This window comes from Anser brachyrhynchus, assembly GCF_964034855.1.
Source record: "Anser brachyrhynchus genome assembly, chromosome: 10".
Classification (NCBI taxonomy): domain Eukaryota; kingdom Metazoa; phylum Chordata; class Aves; order Anseriformes; family Anatidae; genus Anser; species Anser brachyrhynchus.
Window position 1 is genome coordinate 20,373,230 of NC_137705.1, and position 24,880 is coordinate 20,398,109.

The 24,880-nt window shown below is 44.9% G+C and overlaps 3 protein-coding genes across 5 annotated transcripts in view; 1 reads left to right on the plus strand and 2 right to left on the minus strand.

Moving 5' to 3' along the window:
- The window catches only part of NUP210 (nucleoporin 210), an 81,485-nt gene extending 56,703 nt beyond the window's left edge, over window positions 1-24,782 (minus strand). Inside the window, exons 1-4 of one of the 2 annotated variants that reach the window (XM_080606999.1) lie at window positions 24,679-24,782; window positions 18,985-19,146; window positions 17,319-17,450; window positions 585-721 (exon numbers count right to left, since the gene is read on the minus strand). In XM_080606999.1, the coding sequence (XP_080463125.1) occupies window positions 585-721; window positions 17,319-17,450; window positions 18,985-19,037 (322 nt within the window). In that variant the 5' untranslated portion in view covers window positions 19,038-19,146; window positions 24,679-24,782. Of the gene's footprint in view, window positions 1-584; window positions 722-9,277; window positions 9,553-17,318; window positions 17,451-18,984; window positions 19,147-24,678 lie in introns of those variants that run through there. The other variant, XM_080607000.1, reaches the window with a different exon arrangement.
- Window positions 8,090-24,880, plus strand: part of HDAC11 (histone deacetylase 11) — a 50,892-nt gene continuing 34,101 nt past the window's right edge. Inside the window, exon 1 of one of the 2 annotated variants that reach the window (XM_080607061.1) lies at window positions 8,090-9,318. The gene's annotated coding sequence lies outside the window, so the exon portion shown is untranslated. The remainder of the gene's footprint in view (window positions 9,319-24,880) is intronic. The other variant, XM_080607065.1, reaches the window with a different exon arrangement.
- Window positions 10,220-13,011, minus strand: LOC308200483 (uncharacterized protein; the record flags this gene model as incomplete). Its single annotated transcript, XM_080606347.1, has 3 exons — window positions 10,220-10,233; window positions 11,508-11,523; window positions 11,623-13,011. 3 exons carry the CDS (start codon window positions 13,009-13,011, stop codon window positions 10,220-10,222), a joined length of 1,419 nt encoding a protein of 472 aa, XP_080462473.1.

A 24,880-nucleotide genomic window follows, 5' to 3' on the forward strand; every position in this document is an offset into this window, starting at 1 on the left:
GAAAAGTAGTTCCCTTCCTCACAGTTCCCTTCCTCATTGAGCTTCAGAATAAATCTTTTAAAAAAAATTGTGATTTCCAACTACGCTAACAGTGACAGACACTTTAAGTGCATATTAAGAGTTTGTACAGCACAACTGTCAGACACAGCTTGTGTCCTAGAGAACTTAATGACTGCTACCCAGAGACCATAAAACCCTATATCCTGCTTGATTTAGTGACTGCAAGATTATTTACTCAGCCATCTGCTTTTGCATACCTGTCACTGTAAGAACTAACCAGCGACATTGTATGATAGACACAAAGGCAATTTCCAGCTTTCTAAAGGCCAAAGTATTTTCAGCCTCCACAATCACTGCCTTTATTTTTTTTTTTTAAATTACCTGCTCCTCTGGATGCTTCATCAATAGTAATTCCAGGCCTTTAAGAAACAGAACTTTAAAAAACAGCCTATGGAAAGTGCAAAATGATTATGCATCTGAATGGACACTTGTTGTTTCACGCACTTTTAAATCTCTACTTTGTTTCTAGATGATGCCAGGATGTCCAAAACAAGCATGATGTGCTTACAGAAGTTAGAACTTACTTATATCTTCAGCAAAGATGATACTTGTCAGACGCATGGGCTGCGAGGACCGTGCCTGGACAACAGCCTTCCGCGAACACTGGCGCTCACCCTGGTCTGCCGGCTCTATGCTTGCAACCTCTGGCCTGGTGGAGGACCTACAAGATTATGTAGTTACATTAGCAGGAGTTAAACTGCTGCTAGAGAGAAGTCAAAGGGCTGGTTTAAAAACCATCTAAATAATTTACATTAGATGTGCTACATAGTAAGAATTTGACTTTCACAGGAGATGGAGTACAACAGCTTATCAGGGACTTCAGCAAAAGTGAGCCTGGGTTGGAAAAGGGAGGAAGCACAAACCAGAGGCCCACCAGAGCCCAGACAGACAAAAGCGCATTTCCCTCTACTGTGGCAACTTCACCGCTAAATGCAATTCAGCCTAAGAGCTATCTCCAGCTATTTCCAGAGCTACAAAACCTCTGGCCTGGCTATTTATTAGCTTAGAGGTGTGGAACAACGAGCAAAACCACACACACACAAGACTGAAGTAGAAGGTAAAACAGTTCCAGCTAACAGCTGTAAGAAAAGTTCCATTCGCTACTTGTCACTGGCATCCAGGTGTTTGAGACAGCCTTCTGGAAAAAAAGGGGGGCGGGGGGCTCCTGATGGCAGAACACCACAATTACACACGTTTGCTGTGACTGAACAAGTGAGAACACTCTTTTAATTAAGAAATTAAGAAGTATTGATTTACTCTGTTTAGTCAAAGTATGTGATGCTGTAAAACATGCAAAGTCGTATCTTTGGTGAAATTTAAGCATATATGGAAGGAATTTTGACTTAAAATTGATGCACCTATTGCTTCCTGCTCTGACTTGTATGGCTTTTCTGAAGATAACTGCTCCAGAAATTAACTCAAGGAAAGCTCACACGAAGCCCAGCTCTTACTTCGGGGTGGGGGGAGGAATTCAAATAAATATTAGAAAACTAAGCTTCTTGAAATTAAATTTGAGTGTACCAATGTACAGCTGAGGCCAGTGTTCAAAGCAGCTGTCACCAGGAGGTCACCCCTGTGCCCCAGGAGCAGGGCAGATCCCATCTGTTGGTGCTGCCCCTGCGGGAGCTGCCACAGGGACACAGGACACAGAAATGCCACCCACCAGGAGCATCTTGGTGCCTGGCAGCCATCGCTGCTGGTCAGGGTTCATAACTCCAAGCTCTTTCACGAGGGTCCTTTGAAGGACTAAAACAATGGAAGCACGCCCTGAGGACAAAGCCAGTCAGGAGCTGTTCTCCCAGCTGATGGCAGCAGTTCTGATGAAGCCATCTAGTTATCTGACGAATGCAATCTAAACCATTTACCAGGATCCCACCCGGTAAAGGTGGTAGAGCTGCGCTGATTCAGGCTTTTCTTTGGAGGAGGTTCAAAACCACCTACCTGGGAGCTACGGGAAACAGCTTTTAAGTTGGCAGGGGGCTGGCGGGGGGCTTCGAGCCAGCAGCAGCAGCGTGCAGACCCTTCTCTGCAGGCACCAGCTGTACCCACTGCTGTTACTGGCATAGCCAACCGGAACAAAACAGGGAAGACAAGTGTCTTGTTGACTGAAAATGTACCCATTTCAAAAAAAATAAGGTATCACAACATGCTCGGTTTTCTTGGAGATAACAATCGCAGTCTAGGAACTTGGCTTGCAATCACTGCAGAAAGGTAAAACCAGGGTCTGCAGATTTAAGTAACAAAAAGCACGACTTGGTCCACGAGTCCAGTCAAGCAAAACGCCACCACCCACTTTGTTCCAGGCAGTCACTAAGACAGGAAGCGAGCATTTCTTAGAGGGGCTTCAGGAAGCAAATAAGCTTGGGCCACCTCTCTGGTTCCCTGCGCATGGGTCTGGATCGTATCGCACTGCACCCGTCCATACAGCAAGGCCCCCAAGCTGGTGATCCAAGGGCACTGAGTAGTCAGAACATTTTTAATTGTGCATGCTAATGGAGGCATACGGGTTCATTAGGCACTGCGGAGCATTATCATATTTTTATCTTGGGCAAGATCCATTAATCCAATGAATTATTAATTCATCCCATTGGTGTGCTTCCAACGTTTTGCTCACAGAAAGATGAGTTTTAAAGGGTTTTGAAACAACAGCAGCAATTGCTCACCCAGAAATTTCAAAATATTTCATCTGATCAAGGAAATGACAACCCGCAGCAGGAAGCAATGGACAATTTAAACCCCAATTAAAAGCTTAAACCTCAAAATTGTTTGTTATATTCTAGATACCTAAAAGCAATGCACACAAATATGAGCATTTTTATACCAGGGTTACACTGTTCCTAAAATAATGACTTTCTGTATTATTAGAATTTGAATTTCCTACACAGTGATTAATTAAAGAATGACCAATTAGTTATTTTCCTGTTATTCTATAGCTACCTAGGCAAGCATGAAGCAGCTTCCCAACATTCAGCAAGTTTCTTTAAACAACATTGGTATTCGCAAGCATGCAAGCTTTTTTTTGTACTTGGCTTGTAGACTTTTTAAGCTGAGGGTGCAGATCTCCCTTAATAAGCAGGCAGGCATTTTTTTAAACAAGCATATATGTATGGAATTGGCTTTTATTTAGTCCTTCACGTTGTTGAATAATCTCTGCTATGAGATTTCTTGATTAATTTGATATTTTGCTTTTCTGTACTCTGAAACTGATTGTGTTTACTACGCAACAGGGGTTTCACCGTGTTTTGTGTTTGTTCTTTTAATATACCATCCAGGACCACAGCACACAGCCACTACAGTAAGCACCAACAGCACTATTGTGAAACTAAACCTAATTATAGGATATTTTTCAGATTAGAAAAAGGCAGGAACAAAGGAAAACTAGAAGTTTGTACTAAATTTTAGCTGTAAACTTACACATACTCCAATTACAAAGACAATTCTAAGCTTTTACAGCCAGCTATGGGTTAACTCTTAGTTGACACTGGAGTGATTAGATACTATTTGGACTACCTGGTAAAGGTAGAACATCAGCTGATTTTATAGCTTTTTTTTCCCTAATACAAATACGTTTTTAATTTTATTCCCAATAGGATGTCTCTATCTTAGGAAACTGCCTGAACTTGTTAGGTGAAGCGGGGCCTGTTGTGATTTATTTCATGAAATGGTCTGTGTGATGGTCTTTCTTTCTTTCTTTTCCTTCTTCTTTTTTTTTTTTTTTTTAAACACTAACCTCTGAAATATTTGATAACCCCTCGATACCATTCAGCAACATTAAAAAACACACATTCTGTTTTCAACCAATGTCTAATTCAGGGCCAAGTACGCAAAGGTTAAAGCACTAACCAAAAAGGCTGCGTATTGCAGTGGCATTACTCTGCTGTAATACACGAAGGGATCGCTACCATGTTCTAGATGGACAAGAAACTTTTGCTTTAAAATGGCACCAAAGACTGCAGTTTGTATCATCTCCCACTTACAGCAGGTCTTCAGCAACACGTCAGTGTGTGATAGTGAAAGCTAAGCTTGTCAGAGGTCAAAATTAGATCCTGAGAAGCAAGCAACGGGAAGCATTTCTGGCACTAGCTCTCAATCCCATACCAGTGTCTAGAAGAAAGAGCAGGGCAGGGGAAGAGGCGCGAGAAAGAAGAGCGAGGTGGTGGAGGGGGGAGCTAAGAGAAACCCCAATATCTGTTTCCTTCTGGATAAAATCCTACTTGCAGAGGAATTGACGAAACTTGCAATAAAGACAGCCAGCCCTCTTGCTGATTTCAATTTCATTCATGAGTTTTTCCCCCTTGGACACAGAACTGCATGCCAAGGTCATGATTTACAGATATACCCGGCCCTATTCCTGTACTTTTCATGGACTGTTCTGCGATATCACCTATGAATACTTCGAGGATCATATTTAATCTGTTTATCAGCTGGTTAAAGATTCGGCAAATATTTTTCCTTAAATTTAGCAATACTCTGCTAATTTTTATTGCTTCAGCATACTGCATTGCTTCTTCAGATCTTCAGACTAAAAGCAACTGACTGTATGAGCAAAAATCCACCTCTGCAGAGAGAGATGCACCATAACGGTCAGCTGATCAAGTATTTTAGGATTACATAGGCAGCTGTGTAACCAGAGAGGAACTGCATAGTAAAGGTTTTCAAGAGTTTGGTAGGACTGGGTTGACGAATACAGCATGTGCCTTACTGCTACTCACTCTCAGGGCTAACACTGTTGGCATACAAAAATGAACAAACAAGAGGCAGAGCAGCATACAGGCAACTGTAGTTGTATGATAAAAAGTAGATTCCCAGAGAACCAAGGATGGGAACTGAATCCATTCCAAAAGCAGCACAGAGGGAGCCTGGCAGAGTTCCCTCAAATCTTAAGGATTTTCAACTACCCAGCGGGAGATTATCTCTGTTGTTCACTCAGTCCTCTCCTAGGATGTTTCACGTTGTAATAGGAAAACAAAAAGCGGCAAAAAATCCTCAATCTAGTTCTTCTTTAAAGGCAAATGGAAACATCACACACCACAAAACAAACCAAGGATGAAGCACTCATGAGATTTTGTAATGGTGATCAACTGACATGCCTGCTAACTTCAGGGGAAGCAGACTAAACCAGCGGTGATAGTTTTTGCAGTCCAGCCCAGCCGCCCAGCTGCAACTTGCATGCTTTGTCAAGCCAACAGGTGGCCAAAAGCATTTCGCTGTAAGTGCTTATCTCTGTCCCTTGTCTAGCTGCGTGAAGGAGAGCAGCAGGCTGCACTGCCCCGCTGCTACTCAGCGTCGTGTTTTAAAAACACGCACACACACAACTAAGAGAACGCGATAAACAAAGGTTGGTCTGCACAAGTTGTTCTGACATTAGCTTAGCCTGATTTTAAATTAGCAAATAGAAAATAAACTGAAAAATGGCAGTTTAATGCCAAAACACAGATGTCACATTTTTGCATTATTTCAAATAATCCGGTCTGTTTAAACCTTAGCGTATGCAGACACCCTTAAAACTTAGATTACTAAGATGAGACCCATGACTGAAGAGAGCAAAAGTCTAAAGAGCATTTCATTAAGTGTTCAGCAGCAAAAGCTGCCAAACTAAGAAACAAGAGTCCCTGCTCTGCCTGCCCTCCTTCCCAGGCAGGATATGATCAGATTCAGAAGTTGTTTCCCCAACAGTAAACCTACACTGCAGGGTGACACATTTGTTAAGAGAAAAACCACAGCTATTTCTTGTGCCTCTTCAGCTCTGGCAGAAGATCTATGCCAGACACTCACGCCACCCGTTCCGGTTTCAAGCCAACATCCTCAGGAGCCAGCCGCAGGTGATGCGGACGGCAGCAGGACCCGTGTCACTTAGCCAACACAGATATCTCAGCCTGATTCTGAGCTCCTGCTGGTGTCTGCAGGAGCCTGAAGACACACTGGGAAAGCAGGCACCTCCTCAAGACAAGAGAGCGTTTTGCTACCTGCTGCCACGGCCCTGAAAGGAGGAAATGCAGCACAGCTGGGAACCAAAGAACGGAGCAAGGATAGCAGGAGATGACAATCACTGGAAAACAAGTCACTTTGTAACATGGTAAATGACAATCAGTACCTCACACATTCTTCAGTCAGAATCAAAGACTTTTTTTTAGGCCTCTGGTAAAACAGGCATCAAAAACAACAACAAAAAAGCTGAGTATCAGAGATTAGATTGCCAGACTTAAAACAAAGTTACAGACCTTGGTCAGCAACTCTAATGTATTTTTTTAGAGTACTGTAAGCCATCACATATATCCCATGGACTGATAAGACCTATCTACAAACCAGTATCAGAAACACGAGATAAGGAGCTAGAAAATGCCCTTTGCCAGCCAACTACTGCAACAGCACCATTGCATGTAGGTTTTGGTTTCTCTCAAAGTACCACAGAAACTGGAAAACTGGAAAGCAATTAAGTCACAACATGTTATAGGCTGATTTTTCAAGAAATTAGGTATGAATTTGGAATGTTTGGGATGTGTCCTGGTTCCAGTTAGGACAGAGTTAATTTTTCCTCGTAGTAGCTGGTAGGGTGCTATGTTTTGGATTAGGATGAGAAGAGCGCTGATAACATGCTGATGTTTTAATTGTTGCAGAGCAGTGTTTACACCAGGCCAAGGACTTTTCGGCTTCTCGCTCTGTCCTGCCAGCGAGCAGGCTGGGGGTGCAGCAGGAGCTGGGAGGGGACAGACCCAGGACAGCTGACCCAAACTGGCCAAAGGGGTATTCCATACCATCTGGCGTCATGCTAAACAATATATAGGGGTGGCTGGCCGGGGTGGGGGGCCGGCTGCTCGGGGATAGGCTGGGCATCGGTCAGCGGGTGGTGAGCAATTGCATTGTGCATCACTTGTTTTCTTACACATTATTATTATTAATACTATTATCATTATCACTATTATTATTATTATTGTTATTATTATATTCCTGTCTTAATAAACTGTCTTTATCTCAACTCACCGGCTTCACTTTCCCGTTTCTCTCCCCCATCCCAGAGAGGGAGGGGGGAGGGTGAGCGAACGGCTGTGTGGTGTTTAGCTGCCAGCCGGGTTAAACCACAACAGGATGACTGATGCAGTTCTTCACAAACTCAAAGGACATCATTTGCAGATAGGCTGTGTAACATGGGTGGCTGAGGGGTAGGAGGCAGCATATGAAAGCTGTTACACTACAGCAGCACCTCAGTCCCTTCTTCAGACACAGCTCCAATCTGATCATTTCCGCTCTGAATTCCTGATTTCACACATGCAAGCCCCCCCCCATCTTACAGATGCAGTCACTACTTCTGAAGTCATTACGCTTGGTACTTCTGAACTTGTTCAGTTTAACGGCCTTCTTCCAGTAATAGCTACTGCCAACGACTTTTTCAGAAAAGTACAGGAAACTTGTCAGCCAGTCAATACAGAGCAACCTGCCCCTCCAAAGTACAGTTCTTCCCAATACCCCACAGTTTGAGGACTTCAAGGGCAAGGATATAGCGGGAAAGAGCCACAGATGCAGTCTAACAAACATGCTCAGAGCACCGCAGCGAGTATTTCTGCTTCTGCTCAACCCCTCCTAGCTACTGCTTCCTCTGATCATTTTGTAAGCACATGTTGAGTTTTACCACCCACATCCTGCCAGCCCCTGCAAAGCAGAAGTGAAGAAATACACATTTACAACCTCAGTAGAGAAAACGATGGCACACTGTATGAAGTCAGTGTAGTTTCCTTAGTTCTCAACTGAAATGAATCTCTGAAGGCAAACAGAATAGAGAATAGAAAAGCGGACTGAAGAGCATCTGCACAAGGGCTATGACCCCGTAGCTGGTAACAGCACCAGCGTACCATGCTCTGAAGTGCCTACAAACACGCTCAGCTGAGATGCGTGCGGACCAAATCGGCTATTTCCCTGGAGTACATGCCTACCTCTTTTCATCTGTAGGTCCCGGAGACTTACAAACACCTACAGGCTTCTGACAGACAGCATCTGGCACATGCATGAATGGCTGTAGCCATCCCCCAGCAGGGCACTAACAAAACAGGGAAAAAAATCTATACCTTGCAGATTTTACTAGTGCTTTGACGAGTTTTCTACCCTTCTAGACTGTACCTTACTACATACAGAAAATTCTTTAAAGGACTCAGTTTTTACAGATTACAGTAAGAAAACAGAAAAGCCTTGTACTTGTGAGTTTGTTGTTAAAATGGTGCATAAAATTAAATTATGTGACAATATGCAGCTCTATCGAGTAACTTGCTCCCAGTCAACTTTGGCACAGCTCTTCTTACCGCTCTCGTATATGTGAACGTCCTCATGTGCGTAAGTTGCACAGATCAAAGGCCTGTAACTAGCTCAGGGATGAGAAGCATAGGCCCACCAGAAAAACTCCCACAGAGAAAAAAAACAGCCCTAGAAAACGTATTTTAGTAACTGTCAGCCACAAATAACAACTAAAAAGTGCTACTAGCATCTGGCACATACAAAAGGATCATCCCAAACATCTCCTGACTGCTAGAGCTTTTTCATGCGGGTACCTCCTGCGTATTACTGATCCAAATTACAATTCTAGCATATTAAAGGAAGGATGAGGAGCTGATAACGTTTACTTAACATGAAGGCCGCGACAGTTTCTAAACCTGTGCACACAGAGGTGTTTGCCTTCAGCCCCTGGTGCTTGACCCAACCCAGATTCGGCTCCCACGTGGGCCTCCCCGCCAGGACTCTGGGTGCTGAGCACGAGGGCCGTGCTGGAGGCCCCCAGGAACCAGGGGAACGTTCATCCCGGAAAACCTGGCCTGGCTTTCCCCAGGTGACACACGGCCTCCCCTTACCGCCTCAGCAGGAGGCTCTCCACCCCACCTCAGCTTTGCGCTGCAGCTGGGTGCCTGCTGCACCCTAACCCCGGACCCCCTTTCTGGGTGCAGCGGGGCACTGCCACCAGGGTGCCAGAGCACTGAGGGGCAGCAGGACCGGCGGGGGGGGGCACGTTTGGGACTAGTGGTGCTTGAGGGTCCCTTCGGCCCCATCCTTTGCACGCAGCCCCCCTGCAGCGGCTGCAAAGGGCGCACCGAAAGGGGCAGCAGTCCGCCAGGCGGCCGCCCGGCCTCTCCCTGGGGGGCTCCGCGGGAGGCCCGGGGCCTCCCTCCCCGCCTCCCTCCGTCCCTCCCTCGCTCCCCGCAGGTGCGGCCGGGCCGCGGCGGCTCCCCGCACTCACCACCGGTAGCAGCCCTCGCTGGCCTCCAGCGTGAAGTTGACGTGAGTGCCGCGCGTGAAGGGCAGCAGCACCTTGGGGATGTTGAGCTTGGGGGAGGCGGCGAGGCGCTGGAGGACGAGCAGGAGCAGCAGGAGCAGCGGGAGCGGCAGCGCCCGGGGCGCGGGGGGGGCCATGCTCCGCCGCGGGGAGCCGCCGCCGCCGGCGGGGAGCGGGAAAGGGCGGCCGGGAGCCGCGGGCGGAGGGACGTCAGCGGCGGGGCAGGGCCGGGGGCGGAGGGGCCGGGCCCCAAGGGGTCGGGTCGGGCCCCGCGGGGAAGGTCTGGGCCTGCCCTGCCCGGCGGGAGCCGCGCGGTGAGGGCGCCGTGCACGAGGCTGTGTCAAACTTTGGCCACGCCGAAAGCCTCGGCTTCCAGGGTGCCCTCGGAAAGCGAAACTGGCCGACGAGCACCTGACTTTATTTTCAGGCTTTCCCTGTTTTTAAATGTCTGGATAATGTGAAGTCTTCAGAAATGCTCCTTCACCAAAACAAACAAACAAAACCAACACCAAACAAGTGCACATCAAGAGGATAAACTCCAGCAAAATAACAGGGCAATGAGAAGGTTATTCTAAAGTGCACCACGCATATATGCACTATAACTACTGCATATTGTAGATACATAGGTAGTAGTTACGTAAGTTAGTATGTAAGTTATACTTTCTATATCTACTAGACCTGGTCCAGCAGCGCCCCTTGGGCTCCCTGTGCCGCAGGTGAATACGCCACACGCCATCAAACCGTGCGGGCACTCCGGTTACACGTGGGGAGTCAGAGCTCACTCAGTGCAGCAACCAAAATGTTCTGTGCTGCCGCCCTCATGGACCTTCCAAATAAATAATTGCGTGATTTAGAGTCTGAAGAGAGAGAGGTAATAGTAGCACGCCTAATGAAAGGACTGTTCCGTTAAGGATGAAGTTCTGGCAGAGAATCCAAGAAGCTTACAGCAAACTGAGTAGGAAACGAAAAGGGCAGCTAACGGTCCCAGTAGACTGGAAGCTGGCAATGTTGTGCCAATTTTCAAGAAGGGTAAGAAAGAAGACCCTAGCAATTACAGGCCTGTCAGTCTCATGTCAGTGCCTGGTAAAATTATGGAGAGGATGATCCTTGAAGTTATTGAAGCGCACCTGGGGGACAATGCAGTCATTGGTCCCAGCCAGCATGGGTTCATGAGGGGTAGGTCCTGCCTAGCAAATCTGATTTCCTTTTATGATAATATCACCCATCTAGTCGATCAAGGGAAACCAGCTGATGTGATCTTTTTGGACTTCAGCAAAGCTTTTTGTTGTCGACGGAGGGAAGACACAAACGCTCAATATGAGTGTTAAGTATGCTTCAGCTTTAATGGATAGCTCAATTGTCTTTTATCGTGTACAGAATAATTAGCTCATACATATTGCAAAAGCCAAGCTCCTTATTGGTAAGCGTCATCTACTGCCCTATCTGTTAGTTCCGCATTCTTCTATCCGCTAGTTCCCATTTCTAATCTAACTATAACTCCCAGGGCAGTATGCCCTCTACTATCATTGTTTCTAATTGCCTGGGATTTCTCACAAGAGTTCCCAGACAAGCCTTGCGTACGTGTCTTTGCTCTTGTTTCTCTAGACCAGCTGGGTGCGGTAATCCGCCATTTCCTTATCTTGCAGCTGCATGATATCAATGTGATTACGCGCAGCGAGCCAGTCCCCAACAATTCCCCCGTTTTTATTTTGAACCAAAAGCTTTCTATAGATTTTTCTATCAATCACCGCACACACTGCAATAAGCAAGGTACAATAAGCAACAGGGTCAAAAAATCTCATGCAGAACTACGATTGTAAAGTAGTGTGCCTACTAGAATCTACATCAGTCAACAAGCCACTAAGCGCTAGGAATGTTGCTTCGCAGCGATACTGCTTCTTACTCGCACAGCACAATCACACAATCACACAATCATGCAGAGAGGCCTCTTGCACTTCTCATTCATACCACAAGACAATATCACTTAAAATAATTTGTGTGCAGCTTCAGGAGGTCCTTGTCTGCTCCCGTGGTGAGCGGCTGAGAGTGGAGACCCCTCCGAGGAAAAAATGCTCGGGGTGCACCTAGGGGCGTCCGTTCCACAGTCGATCCCACAGCCGAGCAGAGCGGCTCCTGGCGCAAGGAAGGATGCTATTATAGTTTATATAATGACAGCAAAGAGATGCATTGCAACGTGTGGCATTGACCCCCTTTTTTTTTTTTTTTTTTTTTTTTTTTTTTTTTTTTTTTTCTGATGCTCTACCGACTGAGCTATCCGGGCAATTACACCTTACACATGCTATACCGACTGAGCTATCCGGGCAATTACACCTTACACATGCTATTACTGTTGCTAGAAAAACCCTACTAGTTAACTGCTCGAGCCTTTTTATTAGGCAACTAAATACTACTCGCGCCGCTACTATAATTAGGACAATTATTAGCAGTAAGCGTAGCCCTTCTTTTATCAGACCCAATATCCAACCCCCCATGTTCCCAAACCAATTTGCAAACAGTCTATCAAGCCAATTATCTTGGACCACTATCTTCTTGGTGTGGTCTCTCAGCCATTTCAGCTGCTCGTGGATTGATTCGCCATGGTCCGAGAGATTAAAACAGCACATTCCTTCGAGCTCTTCACACCCGTGGCCCTGTGCCAGCAGTAGAAAATCAATCGCCGCTCTGTTCTGTAACACAGCGTGTCGCAAGCTATCCAGGTCCTGGGCCATTTCTGTGAGTACCTGCGTAGTCACATTTGCTTGTTTTACAGCCCAACAAGCTAGTTTCCCAAGACTAGCCATAGCATGAGCCACAGCCACTCCAGGCACAAGTGCCGCCGAAAAGAACCTTTCAGCAGGACCCCAGAGTTCGACCTGGTCATCGCAGTCACTCCCCAAGGTTTTTAGACTGCGTCTCGTCCGGCGTTTCCATTGTCGAGTAATGTTTCGCAGCTCTTGACTATGTAGATCAGGGGCAAACAGGGTCAGGCGTCCCAAATAGCACGGCCCACCGTGTGCATTTGCTGGAATCCCCTGCCAGGCTCGATCTCCACAGATCAGGAATATACCAGGTGGTAAGGCCTTAGCAGTTTGCCTTGGCCATGTGCTTGACTCGTTCCCGTATGCCCCCATGGTGGTGTTGGTGGTGTCGTTGTACCCGCAATAGCTGCTATTAGCTTCGAACCCCCTTGTGTGAGAGGTCACATTAGTCCATTGAATCATATTTTGTTTTCCTTTATTCCACATAAAGCACGTCTGTGTCCAGTTATTACTGGTGTTCCCTACCGCCACTGATCCCAACAAATCCAGTTCCTGGGGATCCCATGGCAAGCTCGTGTTCAGAGCCATTAGCGCCGCCACAACGGCGTCGGAGAGGTTGGACGAAAGATCGAACAAATCAGTACTTGCGGAATATGGTGCTAACAGTTGTTTCAGCTCCTCCTTGTTCCCTATTGGGACCCCGAACAAACAGGTGCGGAAGGGATCAGTCGCTTTGGCAAGAGACAGGCAGAATTGAGCCAATCGAGTTCCCTTCGGTATATGTAGCGGAGGGAACATGGCTGATACCATAATTTGTATCTCCCCAGTAAAGTCCTTATCAATAAGTCCTGTTAACACTAAAGCCCCATTTAATGTCGCCGATGACCTTCCGATCAGAAGTGCTCCAACAGGCTCATTATTAATTTTTACAGGTCCCATAACGCCTGTTTTCACCCCAACAGGCTTATTGTCCATCAAAGTCACATTTACTGCGGTTGCCAAATCCAATCCCCAGGCTCCCTCTGGTGGCTGGTTGGAGGTGAAAGGATTCGTCTCGGTTGGAGTCTCCGCAGCTGCCGCCGCTGTTGAGGGGAAAGCCGCTTTTTGTGTCATCACGGGGCGGCGGTTCCCGCTGGTCTTCCCGTTTCCCTGGGTCTTCCGCCGGCAAGCGGTTTCATTATGCGTATCAGATCGGCAAGAGGGACACCACACATTAGCCGTCCCACATTGCCTCTTCATATGACCCGCGATGCCACACCGATAGCAGCGTAGTGCAGGTCTTCTCGACGAGTGAGGTCTTTTTCCACTTTGCAGGGGGGCAAGGGCGGCGAATACCTGCGACTGACTAGCCTGCAGTCCCTGAGTAATACTTTCCCCTACCTTTCGAATAGCGTCAATCAATAGCGCCTGCGAGCCTATCGGTATCCGCGACAGTCGATCAAGAGCCTCTTCTATAGTCCAGGTACTGGGCAGCGTATTTAGAACATTTCGAGAGGTTTGATTACAATTTTGAAGGGCGCATTGTTTAAGAATAGGGCCTTTGAGATATTCGGGTAACCCAGCTACCTGTATAGCTGCGGCAACCCTATCAATAAATGTTCCAAACGCTTCGTCTCGCCCTTGCTTGATGGACATATAGGAGGGCATTCCTCCAGGCTCCCTAATTTGGTCCAGTGCTCTCCTAGCTAGCGTCATGGTCGCTTTTGCCTTATCCGGCCCCATTAGGGCCTGGGCCTCCAAGCGATTGTATGCACCGACCCCCAAAAGCTCCTCCAGCGTGACCCCGTATAATGGATCTCCGGGCTGACGCTGCACCGCAACTGCCTCCTGACAAGCTGAATGCCAGTGGGCATTAAACAGCAGAATCTGATGCTGCGTCAGTATTAGCTTCATGATATTACGAATGTCACCGGGGAGCAGTATATTAGTGGACCACAGATAGTCTAACATCTGTTTCGTTGGCTCCCCACGTATTCCTGACTCATTTACCGTGGCACGCAATTGGGTCAGTATTTTCCAGTCCAGATTCGTCATAGTAACAGTTGTCTGGCCCTGGGCGTTGGGCGGAGAGTACACTACGGGGAAGGCGCCTACAAGCTCTGTCGCTGCCCCCACATCACCTTCACGTAACGCCTCCCCTGCTATTTTCGCCCAGAGTCCTGCTCTCTCCGACCCCCCTGATTCGAGTCGCATATCTTTCAAAAATGGATTCTTATTTCTCCCCTCGCCTGCCGCCTCTCCCTCGGGAGTTTCCAGGGGTAGAGGAGGTGCACTGGGTCGTGCCCCCCCTCCCCATCCCCCGGGGGCCGGGGGTAGAGGAGGCGCACTGGGTTGTGCTCCCTCCTCCCCTCCCCCGGGGGCCGGGGGTAGAGGAGGCGCACTGGGTTGTGCTCCCTCCTCCCCTCCCCCGGGGGCTTTCATAGTGAATTGCCGGACTGATGGAGGGAGGGGGTACGGATTGGTCTCTTCATCTGCCCTCATCGTTTTGCGCAGCCGTTGTGTCGCAGCGGCTGCCACTTTCTGCTCTACCCGATATATCGTTAAAGCGTTCGTAACAGCCCGCCATGGTTTTGCCAGCTTCTTAGCCGTCTTATTCTCATTAATCATTTCCTCAAACAATATATCACCAAACTTACGCCACTCATCCTCCTCAAACAATGTGTCAGGGTTAACAAAGCAGCCCTTCGCCACCCCATAGGCCACTAACCCCTGTAATTCTTTATGACAATCTATATCTGGCGTCTTACGCTTTTCTAAAAAGCACTTAAGTAAATCAGTTGCCGCCTGTTTCTCCATGCTTACTCACGGTGCCGTTGCCCCCGTGCAAAGCGTGTCTTACGCTTTTCTAAAAAGCACTTAAGTAAATTAATTGCCGCTTGTTTCTCCATGCTTACTCACGGTGCCGTTGCCCCCGTAGAAAGCTTCCATTCGCGGCGTTCCGGCGGGACCCGCTATGGGTTCGTCCCGGGCGCTCTTCCCGAGTCGCCTTCTGCTCGCCCCAATCTTATGTTCCGCGGATTCCAGGTTACGTAGTCAGAACCGGCTTTCCCCTTGTACTCCGTCGCCTAATACCGGCTTACTCGTTCAGGGTTCTCGTCCAGCAAGGCCTGTTCGGGCGCCATCTGTTGTCGACGGAGGGAAGACACAAACGCTCAATATGAGTGTTAAGTATGCTTCAGCTTTAATGGATAGCTCAATTGTCTTTTATCGTGTACAGAATAATTAGCTCATACATATTGCAAAAGCCAAGCTCCTTATTGGTAAGCGTCATCTACTGCCCTATCTGTTAGTTCCGCATTCTTCTATCCGCTAGTTCCCATTTCTAATCTAACTATAACTCCCAGGGCAGTATGCCCTCTACTATCATTGTTTCTAATTGCCTGGGATTTCTCACAAGAGTTCCCAGACAAGCCTTGCGTATGTGTCTTTGCTCTTGTTTCTCTAGACCAGCTGGGTGCGGTAATCCGCCATTTCCTTATCTTGCAGCTGCATGATATCAATGTGATTACGCGCAGCGAGCCAGTCCCCAACAGCTTTTGACACGGTTTCCCATAGGATCCTACTGGACAAATGTCCAGCATACAGCTAAACAAAACCATCATACGATGGGTGAGCAATTGGCTGACAGGCAGGGCTCAAAGGGTTGTGGTAAATGGGGCCACATCTGGCTGGCGGATGGTCACCAGTGGGGTCCCTCAAGGCTCCATTTTAGGGCCATTCCTCTTCAATGTTTTTATAAATGATTTGGACGTAGGACTAGAAGGTGTTTTGAGCAAATTTGCCGACGACACCAAACTTGGAGGAGTTGTGGACTTGGATGAGGGTGGAAAGGCCTTGCAGAGAGCTCTGGACAGACTGGAGAGCTGGGCGATCACCAACCACATGAAGTTTAACAAAAGCAAGTGCTGGGTCCTGCACCTTGGATGGGGCAATCCTGGCTATACGTACAGACTGGGCGACAAGACGCTGGAGAGCAGCCCCGCAGAGAGGGATCTGGGGGTTGTGGTTGACAGCAAGTTGAATATGAGCCAGCAGTGTGCCCTGGCAGCCAGGAGGGCCAACCGTATCCTGGGGTGCATCAAGCACAGCATCGCTAGTCGGTCGAGGGAAGTGACTGTCCCGCTCTACTCTGCGCTGGTGCGGCCTCACCTCGAGTACTGTGTGCAGTTCTGGGCACCACAGTACAAAAAGGACATTAAACTGTTAGAGAGTGTCCAGAGGAGGGTGACGAAGATGGTGAAGGGCCTAGAGGGGAAGACATATGAGGAGCAGCTGAGGGTACTGGGCCTGTTCAGCCTGGAGAAGAGGAGGCTGAGGGGAGGCCTCATCGCAGTCTACAACTTCCTCGCGAGGGGGAGTGGAGAGGCAGGTGACCTATTCACTGTAAACACCAGCGATAGGACCCACGGGAACGGTGTTAAGCTGAGGCAGGGGAAGTTTAGGCTGGACATCAGGAAGAGGCTCTTCACCGAGAGGGTGGTCGCACACTGGAACAGGCTCCCCAGTGAAGCAGTCACTGCACCAAGCCTGTCTGAATTTAAGAAGCATTTGGACTGTGCACTGAGTCACATGGTCTAAACTTTTGGGCAGACCTGTGCGGTGCCAGGAGTTGGACTTGATGATCCGTATGGGTCCCTTCCAACTCGGGATATTGTATGATTCTATGATAACAAACTTGGAGAAAGACAACTAATAGTAAATTCAGGCAAGAATGATGGAGATGGGACTTTTTTCCTGATGCTCTCAGTGTTTAAGTTGAAGAATAAAATTCTGTCCTGCGAAATAGCTGGGAAAGATGGTCAGTTTCTTTCCTCCTTATCAGGCCTCATCTGATGACACTTGAGCTGCCCCCACTGTGTCTGTTTTACTCATCTGTGTTCTCAAAGTACAGTGCTTTATGTGTATTTCCTGGCCAGTGGTATTTACATGTATTTCCTGGCTATGGAGCTCCTTCCCGAGCTCCATGGCTTTCATTGCTGTGCTTTCTTCCTGCTTAGTTTGCTGTCTGCTTCCCTCCTCACAGCTGCAGAGCCCTGTAAACTATCTCCATCAAAAAAACATCAGTTGAGGAAGTATGGAAAGTAGTCCTACGTGCAAGAAGGTACTTAAACAGTCAACAGAGGAATAAGATATTACAACTGGTATCCCTCATTAATATGGAAAGGGTGGTGGGAATTAGCTGTTCCTTGTATTTGAGCATTTGGTTATAACCATCCATTATTTAAAAATTATATGGATGATCTTACCTACGGACAAATGCACACAGCTGCAAAGCTTGACAGGCAAAACTCGCATTGATTTGGCATCGGTCCTGCTGACAGGAGGTAGCTGCCTCTACATTACGTCTCTGTTCAGCTGCTCCTCTCTGCCTGCAGAGACTGAATTGCAAGAAGGGGCATTACATTTCATTACTTCAGAATAGGTATCATAGACACAGTATATAAAACAACATTCATTTTTTAATTATTTCTTTATCACTTTCTTTGCTAGTGGAGTTATCATGTTCAATTTACTGTATTAGACTTTGTGTCTTCATACGCCTATTGAAGATTTTATGAGAACATCCTCTCAGCCTTACAACTATTCTCTACAGAGTCAATGATGGATTTATAGCAACTATAAAACCGAACACTTTGGTTATGCCTGCCAGTATTTTCCTTCCAAGATGCATCACAAGAAGATGTTTGGCCAAAGGAAGGCATAAATTCAGTAAATTTCTATAATTAAGGCAGACAGATAATGGTAGTAAGGAAAGAAAATTTTAAGTTCCAGTGAAGTTGATTTATTTCAAATTATTCAGAAAGAACCACTTGTGTTTAGAAAAACAACGACAAAAACGTAAACTAAGAGCCAAACCTGCCATTCTTTGCATTCTCTAATCTGCCATGGATGTCACTGATAGTTTTTCAATGTGTACCAGGTAAGCGTGATCGAGTCCCAAAAGATAAATGTAGTTCTTTCAAAACCTCTTTTCCTGTTGTACAAATCCATTTGATATGCAAGACTTTCCCGGATGGTATAAAACCCCAAGACCTTACTAAATTATTCAGGATGTGTCTGATAACACTGAGATTATGAAACAGTAACATCAGATAAAAATAAATGTTTTTCACTTCAGAGTTTCTCTACCTTTCTAATGTAAATTTATGGTTATTAAAGTAAGCTATTTATAGCTCTTTTCAAAGTGTTACATAATAGTGTTTTTGCCGTGTGCCTTTATACAGAGATAGAAATCATATTAATGAGGTATTCACTGAACAGCTGAATGAATGTGTGAGTGATGAGAATTCACAAGAAAGAGACGAGACAAACAAACAAAAATGCCAACCTTTGTTTCCCCTTAAATACATCAGGGAAATTTAGGAAAGCACAGAGGTCTTAAATCTTGAAAATAATTAATATAATATATAAATAGGCAAGTGAATATGTTTAATGACTTAGGTAATAGTACTAAGGAGAATGAATTATGAACTTTTCAAGGTTACTTGCTTTCAAATCCAGTATGTACACCTCAGAAATTTTAAATAGGCATTCAGGTACAGTAATTCTGAGTCTTTTTAAATGTTAACACTGCTCTGAATTGGTTTGCTATTTTCTGTGCTTTAAACATCAGCACGAGACCGGTTGCTGTACTGCAGCATCTTTCCAATTTCCCTGTTCTCCTCCTGCGAAACAGTTTTGCCTTTACTCCGTGCTGCAAATGAGGGCTCTGTCCTGTGCCCCTTGGGCACCCGCGCCCTCCCAGAGACCTGTCCTGGTGCCTGCCCACCCTGGCAGTGAAGAAATATTTCTCCACGCCTGGCCAGATCCTGCCTAGCGCCTCCCACTCCCTTCCCCTCCTCAGGGAGCTGCAGAGCACAGCCCGGCTGCCTCTTGGCCTCCTCTGCCCCAGCCTTCCCTCGCAGCACACACCTCAGCCCTTCCTTCTTCCAGCTCTTGCTCCAGTCACTTTCAGGTTCCTTCATGGCCTTTCCATATGGTAGAGCCCGCAGCCGCACACAGGTTTGGGGTGAGGCCGCACCCCGGCAGGTCTCCTATACCCATGCAGCAGGATACTTCTGTATTTCCCCATATCTACAAGCAGTACATAAAATGCATTTCAAATGTAAAATTACGAATTTTATTTTCCATTCTAATATCACGTAAGTAAAAAAATGAGGACATCTTGCTGACCTTGAAGAAACCTAATAATTTCTGTTATTGGATGGTGAGCCCTTCCAAAGGAGATTTAAGTTATTGCCATGGAATGATAGAAGAAAAAGCACGAGCTGTTGGAATATACAACAGAATATAATACATTATGTACACATTAAAATCTGCTATGCAGATCCGAGTACAAAGTCTGACTGCACCATCTGGTTCAAACTACCTCTAAATTCTATAGGTCGTCATCTCTGGAACTATGATTGCATCATTCCATGAAATACCCAAGCACGCTTTGGAGTCGCAAGGATAGTCATGCCAATGCTCTTTTAACTATTTCACAGGTGACAAAAGCTTAAAGTAGCGTTTGATAGCTTCATGATTCTTTAAACAGCACGTGAAGCTGGGATATTAAAAAAAAAAAAAAAAGTCTGATCTCTGTATAAGTTTTTGGTTTTTACTTAAGATATTTTCAGCTTCTTTAAGCCTAGGCAATAGCAGTTAGTTTGAATTCCCTAAAACTCTGTGTGCTCAGTAGCCTGTTTTTTCAAAAAGTCCCATAAAAGGCAGTAGAAATTGCAGGTGCTCGTACTTGTAGAAGTTAGGTTTTTTTTTATGACTTTTTTTCCAGATTAGGAACGAAGCACAAGTCATCCTGATTTCTACTGTCAACACTGCTCTTATGTGGAGAATTTAATTCATTAGGCTGTCAGTTTTCAATTCAGCAGGAGGTTAATATTAGTATGTCCCAAGGATCTGTGCTGTAGTTAGTACTTAATATATTCATTAATTATCTGGAAAGGCAGAAATGAGGGGTAGTACAAAAAAATGAGGTCAGCAGGATTTGCAGATGACATAATTATTTAGCATAAGTCTTTATAAGAGGAAGCTGTGATGAGCTTCATGGAAACAGAACTAGACAAATTGGTGGCATAATGGTTGATGACAATCAGACATTGACAAATGTATGCTAGTGCACATTAGAATGAAAAATCTGAACTGCTTGTGTGCATGGCCCTCTTCTAACTTATCACTAACTCCAAAGGGAAAAAGAGCAGCCAGCACAATTTAAAAATTCTTCTCAATGCTCAGCAGCAGTCAAAATCTAAGTAAGTTGTTTTAATACAAATAAATAAATAAATAAAAAATAAAATAAATAAACAAATAAAAACAGCATAAAACCCCACAACACAGTAGAAAATTATCAGTTCCAGTTTTACTTTAAACTTCACAATAAGGTAGGGTCATTCAATCTCGCCTGAGACTAGGTAAGATAGGGCCATGTCTCAATAATTCCTGAATCCATCTTCAAGTCTATTTTGTTTCTGATGCAAGAATCTGGAAGCCCATTGGTATAACAAGCTGGGTAACATTGGCAGAGAGTTTGCCTTCCTTTGCTTTGAATTATCAAGATCGGTGCCATTTGGTGTTACTCTCTTGAACAGACTTCTATTGCCTTTTCAAGAAGTGATCTGCTTTTTACCAAATATCACCAGTCAGCTTTTATTCCTTTATGAACACCCTGAGCACATCAGCACTCTTCCATTTTATTTCTCCTAAATAGCTGGCACCTTGGTGACACCATTTATGTTCTTTATAAACGTTTCCTCTTGGGGTCCCAGTGACACATTTGTATTCTCCGTTTTCCCCCCATTTGCTTTTCTTATTGGTTTTGGTTCCTTTTGAACAAGTTCTTGCTGTCTCAGATCAGCTGTCTGCATAACAAGCATACTAATCAGGTGATAATGAGACAGGAAGATTAACTTATTTATTAGCATTACACATGCTAAGGTTAGAGCCAAGGTTAGCTACAGTATAAGCAACAGTAATCCTACAAGACTGGGTGTTTTTATAAGATGAAATCTGCTCCAGGGTGATACTGCAGTTTTTAAATTTTTCTGTGGCGGAAATGCCAGACAGTCCTTTGCAGCAGTGATTGCAGCCCAGACCCCAGAGAAGTGTTTAGCAACAGGTTTCCATGCAATTTTTAAATTGTGGCTCATTTTAGTAACTGTGGAACAACATTGTTCTTATTCCTCATGTAGAAGGCGTGGAACACCTTAAGTGAAACACATGAAATATTAAAACATGAAACACATGAAACACATGAATATTAACTTATTTTACTATTATATTACTTATTTTACTATTCTACCTAAAATTTGTAAAATCCTTTAAGTGTCTCAGATAAGAGCCCCAGAAGCGCCATGCTGTCTTATAAAACTAGGTATCTGACGTAATTCATAGAGGAAAAAAGTTTTAAAGCAACTCCGCAGCTTGCAGTTTCTCTTTGTAAATTTTTCTCTCCGTGTTTTTATGTAATAGCATTGTAAATTAGTTACAGGGATGCCAATTTTAGCTCCATGTTTGTCAAATGAAATCACATATAGATTCCCAGCAGTATGTTATAGGAAGCCCAAGGTTTTTAGAAATGCATAAATAGAAGAAAAAAATATTTTTCATTTATTAGTTTTCATTTCACAGGGAATCTTCTTTGTTCATAACTGACTGTTGTAACGGCTTTGAGTCTTTGATTATTGCCAATTATTTGAATAAAGATTTGTTATTATTTGAAAGTTTGAACTTTTGGGCTCTAACTAATTAGAAGGACAGGAGGGCAGAGAAAAGTAGTAAATTATTCACTCACATTTCACTAAATTACAATGAAATGATCCTTTCAAATTGAAAAACACTTGGTGAAAAGCAGGAGACAAATGAGATTTTCTGTATAAATAATGAATAGCCCTCATTTTTTAAATTTAAAAATCAAAAAAATACATTTACGTAGCTTTGTAAAATGCTGGGCTTAGTTTTACTGAGTTCAGAACACATCTTGTTTGACCTTCATGGAGTTTTCTTCATATCTGATTCCGCATCTGCTTAGCTTTAATGACTGTAATGCTAATCTACTGAAAAAAAATTACACTGAAGGCTCCATAACCATTTTTTCCTTCCAATTTATGCCTGAGTTTTGTCTCACAGTGAACTAAATAGATTAGTTATATTGCAGGACTACGTGCATGTGCAAGTACTGTATTTGCAAAAAATAACAACATTTGCTTCATAATTCAAATATTAAGCAATATCTCAGTCTCTTAACGGTGCCCTTTCCTTAATCCTAGATCTTCTTGTAAATGATGTAATTTAATTAAAAGCAATTCAACAGATCTCAAGATACTCCTTCAGTGCAATAACCATCTGTAAAGGAACTATTTTATCGACTTCCCAAATTCTTCAAGAAATTGCATCATTATGACTACAGGCACTCTGCCCCCCAGCAGATTTATGCATGTACTTATCTTTGTACACTGCAAGTCCAGTGAATTGTTATATTTAAATTGCATCTGTTGGTAAAAATTGATCCAGATATGTGAAATAAGCATATCTGAGAAGTAGATGTATGACCTGGAATTCACATTTGACTGCATTCACAGTAGTTTTTGCTACTTTGGCATTTTGCAATACTGTCCTGAGTCCTGCTACAGACTGCATTCTGTTCCACTGGTACTGGGTTGGTGCAGTTCAGACTAAGGTTTGAAAAAACTTGCTTAGCTTTCTAAGGAGCAAAAGTTATCTTTTCAACCAGATAAATCTACTTTTCTTTCAGAGGGGACTGTAATGAGTTGACAAGCAAGATGTTTTTAACATTTTCCATATTTGAATGAAAAAATAAAATTGAAAGTCTGTCTTTTAACACATATCAGAGACAGCACATCACTCCCCAAACATTACTTATTACTCATAGAATCATAGAACATCCCGAGCTGGAAAGGACCCACAAGGATCATCAAGTCCAACTCCTAGCTCCACACAGGGCCACCCAAAAATCGGACCCTATGTGTGAGCGCTTGTCCAAATGCTTCAAGCCCATCCCAAAGGAGCCAGCATGCAGCCACCCCCTCCTGAAACCCATCAAGCCTGTCATTGTGCAGGCAGCACACCCCACAGACAGCCTGGGGGCAACCCAGCTGCACAAGCCACCACTACTTAATTAGCAATTACACCTTTAAATTAGCCCAGCTGTGGGCCATTGGGCAGGGCCAGGTGGGCCCAGTAAGTATCTAAGGGCAGGCAGGGGCCTTGCTTAGCTTTCCACATGTGGGGCATGAGGAGGCAATGATCAGGTAAGCCTTCTAGTTCAGGCTGGTGACCCAAATACATACCTGGCTATTGATTATAGCTGATTATGCATTTACATACATTATGTGTTTGTATTTTGTTACAATTTGTCATTTACTCTTCATCTCTTAGTGTTGCCCTTTTTCCTAATAACAGAGCAAATCTCCAGTGTGCTAGCTTACATCAATAATAAATTACATTAATTGCATATTAGTTACACCATTATAAATGTATATTAGATACTGAGTTTAATAATGCAGTTAAATAGGCAGATTTACTTGGCAAACTGCTGAAACTAACTTTTTTGTAATGTGTGAGTATTTGGTTTTTGATTAACGAACCAACAGCTTATATATCTGATATTGAAAAACAGGTGTCCAAAGTTTTGTCTCCACATTGAACTGTTCTTCACCCCCTTTCCTCCTTTCCCTCCTCCCAGCTATCCCTTCTGTCCTTGTGAATACAAACAGCAGGCAAATGCAATTGTCTAAGAACATGGGTAAACTGTTCGGTCTTCCAAGGCAGACACCAGGGAGCAGGAACAGTTTCTAGAGAGGTCAAATCAGTGTGCAAGGTGCTGAGGTTAAACGGGGACAACCTAAAGCACATTGCACTGCCAGGAGAGGGCATCAGTCTGAGGAAATACTACGTATTGCTTATTTCTCACCCTGCTAGAATAGCTCACAATCCTCTCCTTCTGAACTTCACTATTCACTAGGGATGCTGCTTCTAATTAGCTGTAGCTTGAAACGTCTGCAAGCTCACCTCCTGTCCAAAACGCGCCACGAGGCTTTGTGGTCCTTGCAGGACACGGACATTGCGCCACGCGACTGGAGCACCCACAGTGGAATAAAAGTCATTGGGGATGACCGATACTGTGCCTTTGGCCATCGGGTTACACGCATTTGAAAGTACAAAGAAGGGGCCTCTGCAAAGGCTTAGCCGTCTTGACAGTTTAAAGGACTCAGATACACTGCAGCAGCTAGGCTGGGCTTACGTGGAGGACGGCTTCGAGTCTGGGTAATTTCTGCACTGGAGAGGGAAATATTGTGTTTTGTGAGGAGGTTAATTGGTTTGGGGAAAAAAAAAAAAACACACAGAACTTAGTTCTGCTCCCGCCCTCCCAAACACCCCTGTTTAGTCATGCAAACATTAAAATAAACCAATAACAGCTTGCCCGAGGACAGGCTGTTATAAAACATACAGACAAGTTCAAATACAAATATGCTTAAAATTTAGGAAAAAAAATACAGAAAAGGTACCAATTACCCAAATCAGGCTATTTGGGCAGAATTAATATGCATATTTTTTTCCCATGTATGACTTTTTTTAGCCTTTACTTACCTGTTCAAGCAGTGCTGGTATATGGACATAAGCCCTTCTGAAGAACCCCTGCCCTACTCAGGAGCACAGAACAGATGATACTTTGCTCTTTTGTTTTCTCCTCATTATTGAAGTACGTGCCCTGGAGCCTTATCTACTGCCCATGATTCAAAATGTGGTCTGGAGAAAGATAATGAATTTCCTTTTCCATCACATCCAACCA